Raw genomic sequence first — 19863 nt, 5'->3', positions numbered from 1 at the left:
CCGAAGATCACTATAATCTGCAAACATGTAGATGAAATCACGACGAAGGAGGAGGTTCGTGAAGCGTTGGAGAAACAGTTCGATCTTCCCGGACTAAAGGAGTCAGTGATGACTAGCCTATGGGGGAACACAAACCGCCATCATCAGCCTACCAGTGGAGAACGCACTCAAACTGTTAGCAGCAAGGAGAGTGAGAATATGCTGGGTTATGTATCGCCTTAAGGAACAGGTGGCATTAAAACGGTGCTTTAGATGCCTTGACTTTGGTCACATTGCGAAGGCATGCACTAGCCCAAATGACAGGTCAAAGCAATGCAGGAGATGCGGAGTGGAAGGCCATATCAGCAAGAACTGCGGAGCTGACCCAAATTGTCTACTGTGCAAAGGAAAGCAGGGTGTGGACCATCGGCACATTGCAGGCAGCAGCAGGTGCCCGGAATACAGGAGAGCCCTTAGCACAAACCGCAGATGAGGTTGATACAAATCAACCTCAACCACTACGACGCGGCGCAGGATCTACTCGCGCAAACCATCCGCTGGAGAGAAAGCCACCCAGATCACTCGATGGGTGACGGAAGCATGCGATGCTACTATGCCCAGAAGGCGATTGCTCCCTAGTAGGCAACCCAACTACTGGTGGAACAACGAAATCGCAAGTTTGCGAGCCGCATGTTTTCGGGCAAGGAGGTTTTGCCAGAGGCTCAGGGGAAAAGAGGAGGCACACAAGCAATTGCGTGGCCGCCTAAAGGAAGCCATTCAGAGGAGCAAAAAGAACTGCTTCAAACAGCTGTGCGACCATGCCGACATAAACCCTTGGGGCGAGTGGTGATGAAAAGGCTGCGGAAATCACCCCAGGTGACCTGTCCGCGCCTCCTGAAACAAACTGTTACCACTCTGTTCCCTCACCACGAAAATAGGGGAAGGCAAATTTTTGTCCGGCTAAATGAGGGCATAATACCGCCTGTAACTGTGGAGATGCTGCGGGAAATATCAGGTAGGTCCGGTGACCCAGGTTTGGATGGCATCCCCAACCGAGCTTTGAAACTGGCAGTGAAGACTAGGCCCGACCTTTTCGCCAACACCTTCGAGGCGTGCCTAAAAGAAGGAATATTCCCTGCCCAGTGGAAAAAGCAAAAATTGGTGTTGCTTCCGAAGCCTGGCAAGCCACCTGGAAACCCAGCGTCGTATCGTCCTATCTGCCTGTTGGATATAATGGGGAAGATGATGTAGAGAGTTATCTACGACAGACTCCTGCCCATCGTCGAAGCGCTCCATCCTGCTCTACTCGTCGCCTGTGTGGGCAGAGGCGCTTGCAAACTCTCAGAGACGAATGCAGGTAAACTCAGTTTACCGGCGGATGGCTTTGAGGGTTTGCAGTGCTTTTAGAACCACATCAGATGAGGCAGTATAGGTGGTGGTAGGCATGATCCCGGTTGACATCCTGGCCAAAGAAATGAGTGTCCTGTACAATGCAAGACGTATGGAGGGGCATGCACAGCGTAGAAATGCAGCAAGGTCAGAGCCGCTTGATCTTTGGCAACGCAGATGGGACGAGTCTACGAAAGGTCGGTGGATGCACAGGTTCATTCCCAACATTAGGGTGTGGCTTGAGCGAAAACATGGGGAGACCAACTACCACATTACCCAGTTCCTCACGGGACACGGTGGTTGCTACAGGCAGTATCTGCACCGCTTTGGGTTGGATGATTCTCCGAACTGTCCCAGATGCGATGGCATCCCGGAGGATCCAGAGCATGTGATGTTTCACTGCCCACGATTTGCAATGGAGAGAAGGAGCTTAAACCAGGTGCTGGGCAGGAGCGGGACCCCGGAGAGCTTGGTTACTGAGATGCTGGAGTCCGAGGAGAAGTGACTTGCGGTTGGCTCCGCAATCATCCAACTGCAGGAGGAGTTGCTGAAGAAACAAAAAAGGAGGAAAGCTGCAAATAGGAGAAGGATGAGTGCCTAAGGGCAAACCTGCCCCGCGAAGTAATGCCTTAATGGTGGTCCCGCGGGGCTGGGACTGGAGAGACCGGGAGTGGTTTTTAGTGGGTATGAATCCCATACGCGCCCGCTGTAGTTCCGGCGTTCGGGCGGCGGACGTGTCTTTCTAAGATTTTCCACCTCCGTGTACGCACAAAAAAAAAAAATGGCCAGACCTTCAATTTGGTCTTCTACTGTGAGTAACTCAACCGTTTGAAGCAGGCGATTGACCAGAAGCGGCAAAAATTGTGCAAAAGGAATGGTGTTGTATTCCACCAGGACAATGCTCGGCCTCACACATCTTTCATGACCCGCCAGAATCTACGGGAGCTCGGATGGGGTGTCCTATCGCACGCACCGTATAGTCCGCACCTGGCACCAAGTGGTTATCATCTCTTCCATTCCATGGAAAACGCTCTTGGTGCTAATAAGTTGGCCTCAAAAGAGGCTTGCCAAAACTGGCTGTCTGAGTTTTTTTCAAATAAGGAGGGGGGTTTTATAAGGGGGGGATAATCAACGCGCGATAATAATGCGAACAAAACGGCGCATATTTGACTTAAATCTGATAATTCTAAATAAGCAACAAATTTTGATCACAAATTTGACATTTCGTTTTCCCTAACCCAATATTAGTAGACGAAAGACCACCCAACGTCCTAAATCAGACCCACGAAAAAGAATACAAAACGAAAAGTTCTGACCATAAAGGTCAAAGAAATTCCACGTTTTGAAATGCATGCTTTGGTCGCATGACATTTTCAGTCAGAAATATCCAAAATCACCACTGGCTTATGTGAATGCCGAAGGTCCTCGATACCCGAGGGAAGTAAAAAAAAGGATTATCGCTTTAGATTTGTTGACTTGAATTAATTTTAGCTTTCAGTCATGCGCTTACCTTGAAATCAACTCATATCCTTCCCACAATTTTCTACTCACTTCATAAAAAAAAATCTTCCCCATTTTTGTACCAAGTGCTATTCCTTTTCCCACCCCCGAGTAATACAGAAAGGCTTACTAAGGTCTTTTCCTCCGCAGGACACCATACTCGTGAGCCTCATAAAAACCGAATTTCCAGCACTGCAATCACTTCACTGCCGCATTGCATAATTTCTCCCAAATCGTCTGACCACATACAACCCATTAACAAATCCTTATGTCACTCGTACCCGTTCCTACCCTTCCTGCCATTTGGTATTCGCTTTTATCAAATTTCCTATTCAGAATCGATAAGGGATTACCTTCTTGCTCGTATGCTGTTTTTCCGATGAATTCTTATGGGTGTCCTTTCGTTTTATACTTTTTTAGCTGAACGTGGCAGGACTGAGCAAGGCACTTGTCACATATAAAGTATACCAGACCATGTTTCGGGTAGTCAAGGAATCGGAAACCGTAGATTCTCGTCAGCACTGCTTCCTGTTGCAAAGTTCTGGCCATGAACCACGATATCTAAGTGTCGAGACACGACAAGAACTCCTTAGGATAGAAAACAGTTGGAATGCAGCCATTGTGACTAGTGTGATCAAGTTGGGGGTAAGTATTGAATTTTATGTTATTTTAGGTGTCTTACGCTTTCTGGGAGTATTTCCGAGGAAATTTTCATGCTACAGGAGGCGAGGAGTCCATGTACCTTTCAGTCTTAATAGCTTGTCACCTTTTATTTCCGATCAAGGAAGAAATCTCAGATTCAAAAAAACATGTCTCCTCTGATATCTATAATTCACTAGTGAAGCTATAATTCGAGGAGCATTTATTCGCGTCTATCAATCCAATAAAACAATAAATGAAGGTTGACAGCGCCCCAATAAATCATTCGAGTTTTCCACTCCAAGTGCCCCCGTCAAAGTTTCTTAGCTCATACAGGAAAAGGGACGATATCCGCAGCAGAAATAGATTTACATTATTTATTCGAAGTAGATTTGAAGTTAGAGAATATGATTTATTGTTGATTGGTATGTTCCAAGGGAAAACTCGAACACTATTTCCTACTCTATGCAAGGATAAAGTAACTCCTCTAGGACTTGTCTGGAAAGTTTTTAAAAAGTTTATCGCGGAATCATTGGAATGCAGATTGTAGTTTTTTGAGCCGTTCGAGTCCCTCCCTCAATCAATAAATTGCAAAAGGCCTCATCAAAAACTGCATCGTCCAAAAATCCACGAATCCTTTTTCCACAATAACGAAATTAACTCCATCATCGCCCATCGTTCGTCATTTTGCAAACCAAAAAACCAAAAATCCACTAGCACGAATAATCCATTCAATGTGATTTCATCTTTTTCTTTTTGACTTTTCTCCACATGTTTTCCACGGGATATAGCGAAAAACTTTTGCCGTTTCACATCACGGAAAGGGCGGAGGACTCACGCTAGACTGGCAATCAGGATTCTCGCTGGTGGAGGGAGCCGATGCAACGGTAATCTGGCAATATAAATTCTCACAGCTACGTGGATCCAGTGATGATGGTAAATCGAAATTGAAGTTACATTTTCAGGATCATGAAACGAGAACGATTGAAACTAAAGTAAGTGGGTTTGTATGTGATGCCAATCTTTTTTCCTTTCCTTTTGCGGTGGATATATCTTTTTATGATATTATTGGTTGATGGTTGTTCTTTTGAATTTTTCCTCGTCTATTCGCTTGTAGCCAGTTCAACGTTGCTGAGTGACTTGTTAAAACCAAATGGGTACCGCGTTTTTACTGCTTTCTTTTGGAGTAATTTGTAGTACGTTTTAGATAATGTGGTGGTGCAGTTGGACTCCCTGGACCTTTATGGTCCACTTACTAAATCTTTATTGCTGAAAGGAGTTCGACTATGGCTTTACCTTTAAGGAAATAATAAAATGAACACCCTTCCTAGCGTTGATGTTGGAAATAATTTCATTATTATTATTCTGTTAAGGGAAAGTCGCACCGCGTCCTTGACGAACTATTGTGCCCCTTTTACTGGTTATAGTGTATCTATTGATCATAGTATCTCACGCAGGCATATAACCGTTAGGAACTTTAGTATGTTCCCTACTTCCAGATCTTTCAGCCTTGCATCTGGTAGTAAGTGTTCTCCCAGATGCCTCGGCCTACTTTGCACAAGTGCCGGACACTGTCCCAGGACGTGTATAGAGGTTTCATCCTCCTCCTCACAAAACCTACAAGCAGTGTCCGTAGATATCCTTAGCTTCCCTAGATGATAGTTCAGCCGACAATGACCAGTGAGAATTCCCACTATGATTCGGAGGTTCTTTTTGGTGAAGTTTTATGCAATCCTTTGTGCGCGACGAACCGTCCGCTGCTTCGTTGCCTTCCAACCCAGCATGGCCTGGAAACCAAAGTATCCAGACCTTGTTGGACGAGCCGAGTGTATTCAGTCTCTCAAGGTATTCCCATACCAGTTTAGAGTTCATCCGGTTGAACCTAAGTGTCTTGATCGCTGCTTGGCTATCGGTGAGAATAACTATGTTCTGACCCCTGTAGTTCCTTTGCAGATTAAAGGAGGCACATTTGTCTATGGCGTATATTTCCGTCTGGAATATGCTAATGTACTTGACCATTCGCTCAAAGTACATTTTCCTTGGACCAATGACACCGGCACCCGCTCCCTCTGCTGTGAGGGATTCGTCAGTGTACCAAGTAATCAGTTGCTGGTTTAAGCCGTATGTCACAGCCACGCTCTCCCAGTTTGTCTTGTTACTCCAACGTGTTTCAAACTTCTTATCGAAGTGAAACCTCGTTGTCATGTTGTCCCTCGGTATCAGTAATTCGGGATACCGCCTAGAAAGGATATCAATCTTCCTTCGATTTAGGCAGCTCCCCGCCTCACTCATGCTACCGGCCATCCTGAATATTGATCTCCTTGCCTGCATCTGTATGTGCAGATGGAGAGGGGTTAATCCCAGAAGGACCTCCAGGGATGCCGTTGGGCATGTCCTCATTGCCCCACTGATACACACGCAAGCCAGCCTTTGGAGCTTATGTAATTCCCTGGCTTATGTGCTGAGTTGGGTTCTTTCTGCCCAGATTACCGCTCCATAGGTAATCATTGGTCTTACTATTGCAGTATATATCCAAAGTAGTATCTTCGGGCTACAACCCCATTTTTTTCCTGCTATGGATCTGCAAGTCATCAGAGCCCTCGTGGCTTTCCGACAAGTGTTTCCGACATGTGTCTTCCAGAGTAATTTTTGGTCTAGCGTGATTCCCAAGTATTTGACCTCTGTTTCTCGTTTCACCTCCATATCATGTAATGTTATGGCTTTCAGGTGATCCAGCTTACGCCTCCTAGTGAATGGTACTATGGTGGTTTTGGTTGGGTTGATCCGCAGTCCCACCTTCCTGCACCAGGCACTAGTAACCCTTAATCCAGTTTGGATTCTATCACATAGGGTATCTTCATATTTGCCCCTACAGATTAGAACAATGTCGTCCGCGTAGCCCTGGACTTGTATTCCAGTATTAGTTAACACGTCCAGGAGTTCATCCACTACCATACTCCACATCAGCGGCGATAGTACTCCGCCCTGTGGACAGCCTTGAGTGGTGTTCATGATAATAGAATTTGTACCTGTTTGTACCTCTATTTGTCTGCTTTCTAGCATTTTGCCCATCCAGAGTGCCAGGGTGTTTCCCACTCCTTTGCGGCTCAGGGCATCCTGTATCTCTGTGTGCGATGTGTTGTCGAATGCTCCTTCGATATCCAAGAACGCGCACAGTGCAATTTCTTTTGTTTCAATGGCGTCCCGTAGTACCTCTGTCAGCTGATACAGAGCAGTTTCAGTTGACCTTCCTGCCCGGTAAGCGTGTTGACAGTGATGTAAGGGATTACGCTTTAGAACGTTAGTTCTAATATAGTTGTCTATGACCTTCTCCACCGTTTTGAGTACGAACGATGTTAGGCAGATTGGTCTGAAAGATTTAGGGTGAAAAGGATCCTTTTTACCCGCCTTCGGAATAAAGACCACTTTTGCCCGTCTCCATGCCCTTGGTATGTAACCCAGTGCTATGCTCCCCCTTACCACCCTCAGAAGAGACTCTAGGATAATTCCTAGGCCCCTCTGGATAAGTGCAGGGAAAATGCCATCTGCTCCGGGAGATTTCAATGGTTGAAAGGTTCCCACTGCCCATCTTAGCCTAGCTTCCGAGCATAACTCTTTTGCTAGTTTCCAGCTCTCTTTCCTTCCCCTTTTATTCGTTGTTGGGGTGTCAGGCAGATTATTGTCGCCTGCCGCCGAGGGGTAGGACCCCGGGAAATGAGTTCTGAGAAGCAGGTGTACCCTGTCCTCCTCATTCTCGGTGAATGTCCCATCTTCCTTTTTCAAGCAGACAGAGGATATTCTCCCGTCTTTGGCTACAGCCTTGTACAGCCTAGTTGCTTCTGTGATCTGTTCAATCCCTTCACAGAATTCCCTAAAGCTGTTCCGTTTCGCTTCCCTGATGGCGTTGCTATACGCAGTCAGTGCATTTTTATACCTCCGCCAGTCCCCGGTTCGTTTTGCCCGGTTAAAGAGTTTTCGTACCTCCGTTCTCATTCTGGCTAAGTTTCTGTTCCACCATGGTACATCCCTTGATGACTTGACTGTCTTGGCCGGACAGCTGGCCTCATATGCGTCAATGACGATTGTGTTGAGGTCTTCCACCACCGTTTCTAATTCTAATTCGCTCCTGATGTCACCGCTCCCTTGAAGGTGGGCAATGTTGTTGCTCAGGTGCATTGTGTAGGATTCCCAATCCGTTCTCTTGGGATTCCTTATTATTCTTTTTATTTCGGAGTTACCCTCAATGTCGAATCTGATTATCCTGTGATCAGACATTGAGGGTTCATCCGACACCCTCCAATTCCTGACCATCCCGTTCATTAGGGTATTTCCTAGAGTTATATCTAGTACCTCTTGTCTGGTGCTGGTCACAAATGTTGGAGTGTTCCCTACGTTGTATATTTCTAACTTATTACTAAGAATAAATTCGAGAAGGTACTCACCTCTACGATTAGTGTCACTGCTTCCCCACACTACGTGGTGGGCGTTGGCATCGCAGCCGAGAAGAAGTGGTAACGCCCTCTCCTCGCAATACTCCGTCAGCTTTGCGACTTGTTCCGGTGGAGCCCGGCTCTCGTCTCCTGGGAAGTATCCCGATGCTACCACTACCTTTCGAGTGCTCCTCCCGGCTTCCAATGAGACTTGGATAGCCACAAGGTCCCCGGTTAAGAACTCTGAAAGACATATGTATTTTAGATTACGTTTGAGAATTATGCAAGCTCTTGGTTTTTCACAAGACGAGTCCCAAATTACCTGCATGTCTCCTCCTTGCAGACCGCGAATCTGCCCCCGGTACACCCAGGGCTCCTGAGCCAGCACTATTCCAATGTTCTCCTTGGAATTTGCCCTTGCAATCACTGCAGATGCAGCTCTCGCATGGTGGAGGTTTATCTGGGCTATCCTAGTGCTGGCCATTGGCTCCGTTATTGTTTGGAGCTCTTCTCCACTGTCGGAGTGTCACCCTCCTCCTCCGACATGGCGCTTTCCTGCGCGTCGCTGTCCACCCCGAGCCCTAGCAGTCCTAGGTCTAGGTCGTCCAGCTTCTGTTCTTCACTGGGCAGCAGGTCTATTTCCCTGGTTGATCCCGTTCTTTCCGCCTCTATGGCTTCCGCGACTTCTTCAGGGACCTCGGTAAGTTTTCCACCCGATGCCTCCTCCGAGGTTTCTTTCCTTGGCTTTTCCTTGTGCACATGCACGGGTATGTTGCCAAATCGGTAGTTGATATGACAACTCCGACGTTTAATTGCCTCTAGGGATCGGTCATCTACCCCGATCGTGAGGAGTTTACCCTTTCCCTCCACCTTGCTTCTGAAGACTCTCCATAGTCGAGTATGGAGATCTTCGTTCTGAGCAATTAGGAGTCTCATGAGGTCTTCTGTTACTATTGCCGCGGCCTTTGGGAGAAAAACTGTCACCATGTGGGCTCCTGGTATATCATCTCCAGCACATGTTGACAGTTCCACCCCTTCCCAGCCTGGCAATCTAGGAATTATGGTTCTGACCCATTCTGCGGTACCTTCCGTCGCGCAGTCCACCAGTATAAGGCCTGGTCGAAAGCGTATCCCGGTGAACACCAGTTTCGACGTCCATCCCTTGATCATCTGTTTGACGACCAGTTCTTCAATGGTTTCCTGTTCCTCCCGAGTGAGTATTTGCTCGGGAAACCTTTTTGGCAGTATGGCCAGCCGAATGCCCTTGACCGCACTAGCATAGCTAATGCCGGGCTTCCTGGGTCCTGCCTTCACTCCTGACCTGCCCGGGTTTTCTCCTCCCGTGGGTTCAGGTCTGGGTTTTTTGGGGGCATTCCCTTCATGCGGGCTGATCTCTGCTGCTCCCCGCTTTCTCGGCTCCGGTAGAGATGGCTTAGGTCTGTCCTGAGCCTTCTTAAGGGCCTCTTCTGGTTTCAGGCCTTCCTTCAGATAGCGCAGGTACCATTTAACCCCGGCGCCACTGAGACCTGTCTCCTTCCTGACGTCTGTTATGTTTATCTCAGACGTGCTTTTGCTGGTCCCTGCTCTTTGAGCAGTGGTGTTCGTTGGCTGTAGTCCATGCAGTATACCAATGGTCACCTTGGATCCACTGCTTGACGTCCCAACTTCTCCCTTCTTGGGTGTAGTCACCTGGCTTTCAGTAATTCGGAGACGTGCCTCCACCTGATTAACCAGTTTTGGTGCGGTACGGGGCCCCGCTTTTTTGGTTTTTGTTTTTTTTTTCCAATTTAGTACTCATTTGATTCCCACGAGTATGGGGGTTAAGAGGTCCGCCGTGCCATAGCCCCCCGTAGCACGGTAAGATCTAACTTACTCACTGAGGCGACCAGGTATCAGTGAGGCTCCGTTCGAATACAGTCAGTTACCCCCGACTGCAAACTATCCAATGGGCACGGTTCGCATGACACCCTGGATTGGGGGAGGTGTTTTTCGACTCCCCAGTCTAGATCCGTAGCGTTTTGTTAATAGTAGGGTCACCTCGTACAGGGTGTGGCTATCACCACTCACTAACGGTCTTGGTAGACGAGAGGCTTGGCCCCTGAAAAGGCACACACCGTCCCAGAGGAGAGACAACTCATCCTTAGACAAAGATAGGTTGGCCTCAGGGAGCTATGTTCCGCATCAGTCTATCCTGCAGTACACTGCCTACCGCCTAGAAAGAATATCAATCTTCCTTCGATTTAGGCAGCTCCCCGCCTCACTCATACTACCGGTCATCTTGAAAATTGATCTCCTTGCCTGCATCTGTATATGCAGATGGAGAGGTCCTCCAGGGATGCCGTTGGGCATGTCCTCATTACCCCACTGATACACACATAAGCCAGCCTTTGGGGCTTATGTAATTCCCTGGATTGTGTGCTGAGTTCTGCCCAGATTACCACACTCAGGTAATCATTGGCCTTACTATCGCAGTATATATCCAAAGTAGTATCTTCGGGCTGCAATCCCATTTTTTTCCTGCTATGGATCCGCAAGTCATTAGAGCCCTCGTGGCTTTCCGACAAGTGTTTCCGACATGTGTCTTCCAGAGTAATTTTTGGTCTAGCGTAATTCCCAAATATTTGACCTCTGTTTCTCGTTTCACCTCCATATCATGTAATGTTATGGCTCTCAGGTGATCAAGCTTACGCCTCCTAGTGAATTATACTATGGTGGTTTTGGTTGGGTTGATCCGCAGTCCCACCTTCCTACACCAGGCACTACTAACCCTTAGTCCAGTTTGGATTCTATCGCACTGGGTATCTTCATATTTGCCCCTACAGATTAGAACAATGTCGTCTGCGTAACCCTGGACTTGTATTTCAGTATTTGTTAACACGTCCAGGAGTTCACCCACTACCATACTCCACGTCAGCGGCGATAGTACCCCACCCTGTGGACAGCCTTGAGTGGTGTTCATGATAATAGAATTTGTACCTGTCGGTACCTCTATTTGCCTGCTTTCTAGCTTTTTGCCCATCCAGAGTGCCAGGATGTTTCCCGCTCCTTTGCGGCTCAGGGCATCTTGTATCTCTGTGTGCGATGTGTTGTGGAATGCTCCTTCGATATCCAAGAACGCGCACAGTGCAATTTCTTTTGTTTCAATGGCGTCCCGTAGTACCTCTGTCAGCTGATACAGAGCAGTTTCAGTTGACCGTCCTGCCCGGTAAGCGTGTTGATGACCTTCTCCACCGTATTGAGTACGAACGATGTTAGGCAAATTGGTCTGAAAGATTTAGGATGAAAAGGATCCTTTTTACCCGCTTTCGAAATAAAGACCATTTTTTCCCGTCTCCATGCCCTTGGTATGTATCCCAGTACTATGATCCCCCTTACCACCCTCAGAAGAGACTCTAAGATAATTCCTGGGCCTCTCTGGATAAGTGCTGGGAAAATGCCATCTACTCCGGCAGATTTCAGTGGTTTAAAAGTTCCCACTGCCCATCTTACCCTAGCTTCCGAGCATACCTCTTTTACTAGTTTCCAGCTCTCCTTCCTTCCCTTTTTTCGTTGTTGGGGTGTCAGGCAGACTGTTGCCGCCTGCCACAGTGAGGTAGGACCCCGGGAAATGAGTTCTGAGAAGCAGGTGTACCCTGTTTTGCTGGTCTCATATGCGTCAATGACGATTGTGTTGAGGTTTTCCACCACCGTTTCTAATCCCAGTTCGCTCCTGATGTCACCGCCCCCTTGAAGGTGGGCAATGTTGTTGCTCAAGTGGGATTCACTAATATTCTTTCTATTTCGAAGTTACCCTCAACGCCGAATCTGATTATCTTGTTATCAGACATAGAGGGTTCATCCAACACCCTCCAATTCCCGACCATTCCGTTCATTAGGGTATTTTCCTAGAGATATATCAAGTACCTCCTGTTTGGTGCTGGTCACAAATGTTAGAGTGTTCCCTACGTTGTATATTTCTAACTTATTGCTAAGAATAAATTCAAGAAGGTACTCACCTCTACGATCGGTGTCGCTGCTTCGCCAGACTTTGTGGTGGGCGTTGGCATCGCAGCCGAGAAGAAGTGGTAACGCCCTCTTCTCAGAATACTTCGCCAGTTTTCCGACTTGTTCCGGTAGAGTCCGGATTTCGTCTCCTGAGAAGTATCCCGATGTCACAACTGCCTCTCGAGTGTCCCTCCCGGCTTCCAATGAGACTTGGATAGCCACAAGGTCCCCGGTTAAGAACTCTGAAAGACATATGTATTTTAAATTACGTTTTTCACAAGAGGAGTCCCAAATTACCTGCATGCATCCTCCTTACAGACCGTGAATCTGCCCCCGGTATACCCAGGGCTCCTGAGCCAGCACTATTCCGATGTTCTCCTTGGAACTTGCCCTTGCAATCACTGCAGATGCAGCTCTCGCATGGCGGAAATTTATCCACCCTGAGCCCTAGGAGTCCTAGGTCTAGGTCGTCCAGCTTCTGCTCTTCACTGGGCAGCAGGTTTATTTCCCTGGTTGATCCAGTCCTTTCCGCCTCTATGGTTTTCGAGGCTTCTTCAGGGGCCTCGGTATGTTTTCCACCCGATGCCTCCTCCGAGGTCTCTTTCCTCGGCTTTTCCCTGTGCACATGTACGGGTATGTTGCCAAATCGGTAGTTGATATGACAACTCCGACGTTTAATTGCCTTCAGGGATCGGTCATCACCCCAATTGTGAGAAGTTTACCCTTGCCCTCCACCTTGCTTCTGAAGACTCTCCATAGTCGGATATGAAGATCTTCATTCTGAGCAATTAGGAGGCTCATAAGGTCTTCCGTTTCATTCCATTTAACACCGGCGCCACTGAGACCTGTCTCCTTCCTGACGTCTGTGTGTACGGGGCCCCGCTTGTTTGGTTTTATTTTTCATTTCTTTTTTTGTACTCATATGATTCCCACGAGTATGGGGGTTAAGAGGTCTGCCGTGCCATAGCCCCCCGTAGCACGATAAGGTCTAACTTATTCACTGAGGCGACCAGGTATCAGTGAGGCTCCGTTCGAATACAGTTAGTTAGCCCCGACTGCAAACTATCCAATGAGCACGGTTTGCATGACATCCTGGATTAGGGGAGGTGTTTTTTTACTCCCCAATCTAGATCCGTAGCGTTTTGTTAATAGTAGGGTCACCTCGTACAGGGTGTGGCTATCACCACTCACTAACGGTCTTGGTAGACGAGAGGCTTGGCCCCTGAAAAGGCACGCTCCGTCCCAGAGGAAAGACAGCTCATCCTCAGAGAGAGGTAGGTTGGCCTCAGGGAGCTATGTTCCGCGTCAGTCTATCCTGCAGTGCACTGCTTGACCCCAAAATAATTTCATAAAAACGCGCGGTTAATAGGATAAAAGGACCATAAAGTGTGTTTGATCTAAAAGAAGGATATAAGGCGACTGAATACTTAGACAATGAAATGTTGTACGGCTTTCTCGCTACTAAATTGAAAATAATAACGTTAATTTAAATAAATAGAGACTCATTAAAGAAAGACTCAATAAATAACCAAAATTAAAATAAATCTTAAGTTATAAAGTTTAAAGCACCACAAGCAACCAAACCACTTGGATGACGCTGCTCCTAGGGCAGAGGTGAGGCTGCATCTGGTGAGTTACCCCTTCCCTGGACGAAACCGTAGTCGTGGATGTTATTTTTTAACTTTGAGTATCAGCCTAAAAAGAGGGGTCCACGGACCAGAAAAGAGGGAGAAAGTTTCTCTTCAACTGGTCCCGTTTGCCATCAACTGGATCCAAGACACTCTCAACTCCAAAACTAGTAACTACCTTCTATATTTATAAAAGTATTGTAGTTATAGCATCTGTGAATCGTCTGATTCGATAAACATCTAAATAATTAGACAAATGTCCATTTCTGCTCTGCAAACACTAACAACATAACAGTAAACCGCCTCCCTCTATGGTTCTATATGCTCCTGAAGTATCGAAGACAATGGACGGCGCCTCGTAATTATAATCCTGTGATTAGCGCTGACGAAAACTTGCTTCCTGAAGTTGGTCTCAGCATCGATGTGCATAGGAAACGACCAAAAGGCCAAAAAAAAAGGTTTGTTGCACTAGATGTTTGTTTGAGATCCTCTCGACTTCACCCAGATCAGGCCTATGCCCGACAAAAAATGGTGCTCTTGGCTCGAATAATAACACCACCTAGAATACCCTCTGGCAATCTGGTCCTCAAGATCAGACCTTCAATAGAGCACATTTGCGCAACAGAGAACAATGAGCTGAAAGGGTACGGACATATTGGAGCATCATGCATCCATTTTAATCTGGCCCTAGAAAAAGTGATCCTTGATGCCCTATTATGCATCCCTTTTAATCGAGCCCTGGAAAAAATGATGCTGATGTAAATACGAAAGGTGCGAGACCAAATAAAAGTAGCAGGATCACTCTTGAGACGATTCAACGTCAACAACGGTCTAAGACAAGGATATGCCCTATCATGCGTCCTCTTCAAATGGAAAAAGTGATCCGTAATGCCGTGGTTCAAAGCTCTTGCTATATAAGACAATGATCTTGCCGGTCCTCTTGTATCCCTCGGAGATTTGGATTTTTAGCAAGAAAAATTGCGTTCGAGAGAAGAATCCTTCAAAGAATTGTTGGCCGCAACGGCCCGAAGAGATTCCAGAGATTCCTGGAAGGCAAATACGAGACGCTAGATTTCAAATTCAAATGCAACAAACGACCAGCTTTTGTGGTATACTACCAAGCATAGAACAGGAAATTCTACTCTACAAGGTGGGAAAGAAAAGTAAGGTTTAAGAACACTTGCTTCTGGGGAAAAAGGCATGAAAACCGTGAGCCTAGCCGGGAGAAACAAAACGAAGTTAAGAGCCTGAATAGGCTATCTTGCACAAGTTCAAGCATTCGAGACCTAGTATATCTTATGCCCCACGTTGGGCGCTATTTGTAATGACTAATCGGATTGTTGATGGTCAAAAGGCCACCCTGAGTGCCCTGATGATGTCAAGGTGTTCGGATCCGGACTCCGTCGGAGGACTACTCCTTTGTCGAAGACGAAGAACACCGAACGGGAGAGGTCTGTAAATAAATGGAAGGAGCGTTGGGACCACTTAGGAAAGAACCGGTAAACACACAGGCTGATCTTTATCATTAAGGAGTGGCTGGAGAGACAACATGAGGAAATTAATTATAATCTCAAGCAGTATCTGACGGCGCCCGGGACATATTGCCAGTACCTCTTTGTTCAATCTGCAAGGAAGTCCACGAGGACCCAGACCCACATATTCTTTCACTGTCCTAGATTCAAAGACGAAAGGAGAAACCTAGAGGAGACTTTAGGTTAAGCACTACCGAAAATGGTGGTGAGGAGAAAGCTAACACCGCAAACCATTAGCAAAGGAAGTGAGTTAGGAAAATAGTTTAAAGTATCACCACTTCCGCCATGCTATTACCACAGTATGCTAGTCGATGCAGTATGCACTCGAGAGTTCTCAGATTCAGAATAAAAGCTTCCTAAAATAGAGCACAAGCCGCGAGTCATCCTAGTGAACTCGAAGAGTTCGAAAAGTGTGCAAATAGCCATTTTCGGAATGTCTTCAAGAGCTACAGAGATTTGTCCGCACGCCTTGGCTAGATTCAAGGTCATAAAAGTCATTAACTTTCTGAGTCGAGTCTCAAGAAACACGGGACTGTCTACACATTGAGCGATCCCGAATCCGCTCAGTCCGAAAAGGCGCGGGTACTCTTCGGGAGTCGCCCAAGCCAGAGGGACTTCCGCAGGGGCAGATATTCCAGGCAAATATGTAAAGAAATTAGAATTAATATAGAGGAAAAACCACCTTCTTTGGTAAAAATTAATTTAATTGTTTAAAATGCAATCAATTTACAATATGAAATTATATATTTTCTAAATCAATTTCAAGACCACTTTCATCTTCGGAAAACTCATGCTCATCATCCGAGGATAACGTTTCATCATCCAATGAGACATCATTGTCAGCTGAGATATCATTATCAGCAGAAGAGTAACCAACATCGTCCTCATAGTCCCAACGTTGATTGCCGGCCGCTTGCAAAAGAATAATTCGCTCCTCCATACGATAAATGTATTCCAGGTTGTTCCTCATAAGGTCCATTAGAGAACTGGCTTGTTCATATAGTTTTTGAGCCAGGATCCTCTTGTCCGGAAACTCAGTTATATATGGTAGCGCTTTCTTGTATTGATCCTTGATAGTCTCCAAAAACGCTTGCATTTCCGTCTGAACCTGTCTGCATCGGGCAATTTCGTTGTTATAAAATTCCATAGGATCCATTTCTAATGTTGCTTTCTGATCGGATGATAAGCAGCTGTAATGGTTGATGACTCGTTCTAATTGTTCTATCTAATTTTAGGAACTGATGTTGACAGCCAGTTGCTGTAGCTTTTATAGTCAGAATTCAAGAGATCCATTTTGGATTTTATAATTATATTTGGTAATTATCATATACTACGTATCCATTCAAATTATTTTACTACATCCTTAATAGAAACCTCTTTTTCAAAAGTTCAGCGAATATTACCCTGCAAATATTACCCCAGAAATTGGTGAGATGTGTTAGCCGGTGAACCTTTCCAACTACTGCGGCGAAAATGCATAACACAACATATTCGCCCTCCTAAAAACACATCCTCTGGGTCTACCACTGAAGGGAACATTCCTACTTTTAAGCACACCCTGAATGTATTGGGGAATAGTCACTGCTGGTCTTCCCCTAAACCTCTGGTAAAGCTTCCATGCACAGAAACACGCGGATCACAAAGTTGCAGGTTCGTTGTTCCTTCAGTAGGTAGGTTGCCTTCTGGGCAGCAGTCAGTTCCTGGGCATAGTAACAACAGGTGCTTCCGCCTCTTTTCGGCTGATCTGGGTAACTTTAACTTTCTCTAAGGTCGTACCATTAAGGGTACGTCGGCACAACAAAAATCGTGACCGGTCAAAAGCTTCTGTATTCCACCGGGACAGTCGTTTTCTGGCAATAATGAAATAAGATGCTTCCGCCATTTGTTAGGTAATCCGGGACTTTCTATACGCCCGCACAATCTAGGGATACTTCGGGTTTGAACGCCCTGGAAAGCGAAACCCTTCAAAGGTTTCATCCAACCGACGAGGATCTATCTGCCTGTTCAGTAATTAGTATGAAAACTCCGAATACTGCCTTGCCCAGGAAGACATATTTCCCAAATTGCTGGGACCAAAATATAGACTTACCCTTTGTATGCATGCTTAACGTTAGCCACAGTGAGTGTCCCTTACGTTGTGAAATAAATTATTATATTTACTTTGGAGCCCTTTGATGGTTCGGTCTGCTCCGATCCAGGGATCCTGTATTAATGCGACATTGACGCCCTTCTCTAGTAACACGACCATCCGTTACAATTCACATAATCTGTTAGAGCTCGATAAAGCCGTCCACAGGCTCCAGGTCGTCATCCGGTTCAATCAGCCATTGCCAGTGCCTAGAGGCACTTTCCATTTATGTATAGTAGAGTAGTTGATCTCCATGATCTTCGTCAAACAGGACTCTTAGGTGGCGTCCAAACTTCTGCGTCCATCAAGAGCCAATTCCAGAGCAAAATAGCGAAGAATACTGTACTGCAAAACCCTTCAGCAACGTGGCAAGGAGTCAATTGCAGGTGCCGCTGGCGGATAGCTACTTCGCAAGCGCTAAACTGGCTGAAGTGGGTCGTTGCGTTAGGGTCAGCCTGTCTGAGGAGGCCATCGAGCATATCCTGTACAGCAATCAGGAAGAGGGTAATGCGCAGACCAATTCTGCAGAAACTTTCTCAGTTCGTGGGAGGGTGTACAGCTTAGGCTTGTCTTACATAATGAGATTTCAAGAAAACTAGTAGCTCACATCTGATTGGATAAGATTCGCATGGATAAAGACAAGTTCGTTCAACCCCTGTATCTGCCAAACACCAGGATCGCCATAGCCAACTGGATGGCGATTAAAGAGGCGCCATCAAGCCGTTTCATTTTCAGGTTTAGCTCGTGTGTTGTTTATTTTGTTAGATGCACGCGAATCCCTGTGTTTGTCTTTATTTTTCAGGATCTGCTACTGACCAATGTACCGGAAATATAAATGGTTACCCTTCACTACTTGGTGGGGTATAGTGCGGCAACCACACTTACGCGCCATCGCTCGGAGTTACCTGAAATCCTCCACTGTTCTGCACCAAGTGCCCTTGGGACGACCCACTCACCGGCCATCCTGGGAGAGTGGATTCCACTGCATCGCATAGCCCGCAATCCAACCATCACCCCTCCTTAATGTGTGACCTATGCACCGCCACTTCCATCTTCCTATCACATCACATACGAGGGCCAAGCCTGTGCGCCGTAAAGTTCTTCGTGTGAGATAGTGTCAGGCCAGCGTAGTCAGTGTTGAGATGCCGCATTTCCAGATTTTAAACAGAGCAAGGAAAGCGGATCTGACAACATCTAATTCGGTGCCGCCGTCGGCAGAAACCACGCTTCCTCGATATACAAATTAATTGACGCCCCCGATGCTATGCCCACTAATGCGGAGAGGGAGAGCGCGATGATCCGCCAGAATGAGAATCTTGATTTTGTTGGTGTTTATCTTCACTCCAACTCTACTTGCTCTTTTGTTACTCTTCTAAATCCAGAGCCATCGGGCCAAGATCCATGAACCGATAAGAAACCAAACAGACGTCATCAACGTAGTCGAGGTATATGAGGTAAACTATCATAATTCACTGAATTCCTCTACGTTCTTCGGAAAAAGCAGCATAAAGAACGACACCGATAACAAGAAGGAATAATATCGGCGACAAGATACAACCCTGGTGGACTCCGCTGTCGACCACAAAACCCTCCGAGATGTGAGAGGTGATATTTTGCGCCGTCATATGTCGCTCTGATAATAGCTGTTAGTTTCTCCGGTCTACGTCGAGAACTCCAGATACACTCACGCTATCGAAAACTTTCTCGAATACGATGCAGAGCAGGTGCAACGAAGAGCGGGATGATTCGGAGGAGAAATCAACCTGCTCTCTGTCGATCGAATTTTCGAGATGTTCAATGTTTGATGCGCTCCAGAAACACGCAAATACTCTCCAATTGTCAAACTCAAAATGTGTGCCCTTTTTTGGAAACTTAAGGATAATCCCCTTTTTCCACACTCTAGGAAAGGTCCGGGATTCCCAAAATTTCCGTACGAGTGGAAACAGCACATCTGCAGTAACTGCAGGTGCAGCGATGTATAGCTCTACGGGGAGGCCGTCAAACACAGCGGCTTTTGCTCCGTTTGAGTGCATTGATGGCCGAAATCATTTCTCTTCTGCTTGGAGGAACAGTCCATATCCGCGTGTTACGGTAACGAACCATTTCATCCACAAGAGGAGGAACCCCACCGGGTGTAATACGACCGGAAAGGACACGTCAATTTTGTTATAATGACCCGTGAGATATGGAAGTGGCCAAAGAACCGACCCCCAGATTCCCAAGTATGGCTAGCACAGAGGCGTACAAGCACGTGTCAACGGAACGTTTCGATGGAGCTTCAATATTTGTGGGCAGGCTTTATTATTTTAAAAGACAATAATCTTTCCAGTCCTCATGTATTCCTCTTAGACTTGGATTCCTAACAAAAAAAATTGTAATGTATTACCCGTGTTCGAAGGGAGCACTTTTCCGGAAATTTGTTCACGCCCTATATGATGGGTTTTATAATGACGGAATTTATAATCGATAGCGCTAGCCATCGTAGGCCAGGACGCCAGACGACTTTTAGGGACATTGATACAAAACGGGGATATCTGAATTCCCGACTAAAGCAGGACTGGATCGGATACCAATTGTTGCACCGTTAATAATGATAAATGTGATTATATGGAAGCAGTACATGAAAAATGATCCCCATTGTTATTTAAAACGAA

The 19863-nt window shown here is 46.4% G+C and overlaps 1 protein-coding gene across 4 annotated transcripts in view; it reads left to right on the top strand.

Moving 5' to 3' along the window:
- LOC119646471 (gamma-1-syntrophin) overlaps positions 1–19863 on the top strand; it is a 260298-nt gene that overhangs the window by 221794 nt on the left and 18641 nt on the right. For all 4 annotated transcript variants that reach the window (XM_038046923.1, XM_038046922.1, XM_038046920.1 and 1 more), the window contains 2 exons: positions 3289–3513; positions 4299–4502. In XM_038046923.1, coding sequence (XP_037902851.1) covers positions 3289–3513; positions 4299–4502 — 429 coding nt within the window. The remainder of the gene's footprint in view (positions 1–3288; positions 3514–4298; positions 4503–19863) is intronic.

This window comes from Hermetia illucens, chromosome 1, assembly GCF_905115235.1.
Source record: "Hermetia illucens chromosome 1, iHerIll2.2.curated.20191125, whole genome shotgun sequence".
Lineage (NCBI taxonomy): Eukaryota > Metazoa > Arthropoda > Insecta > Diptera > Stratiomyidae > Hermetia > Hermetia illucens.
The sequence above is the reverse complement of the archived record's forward strand: the minus strand, read 5'-3'. Positions and strand labels throughout refer to the sequence as shown.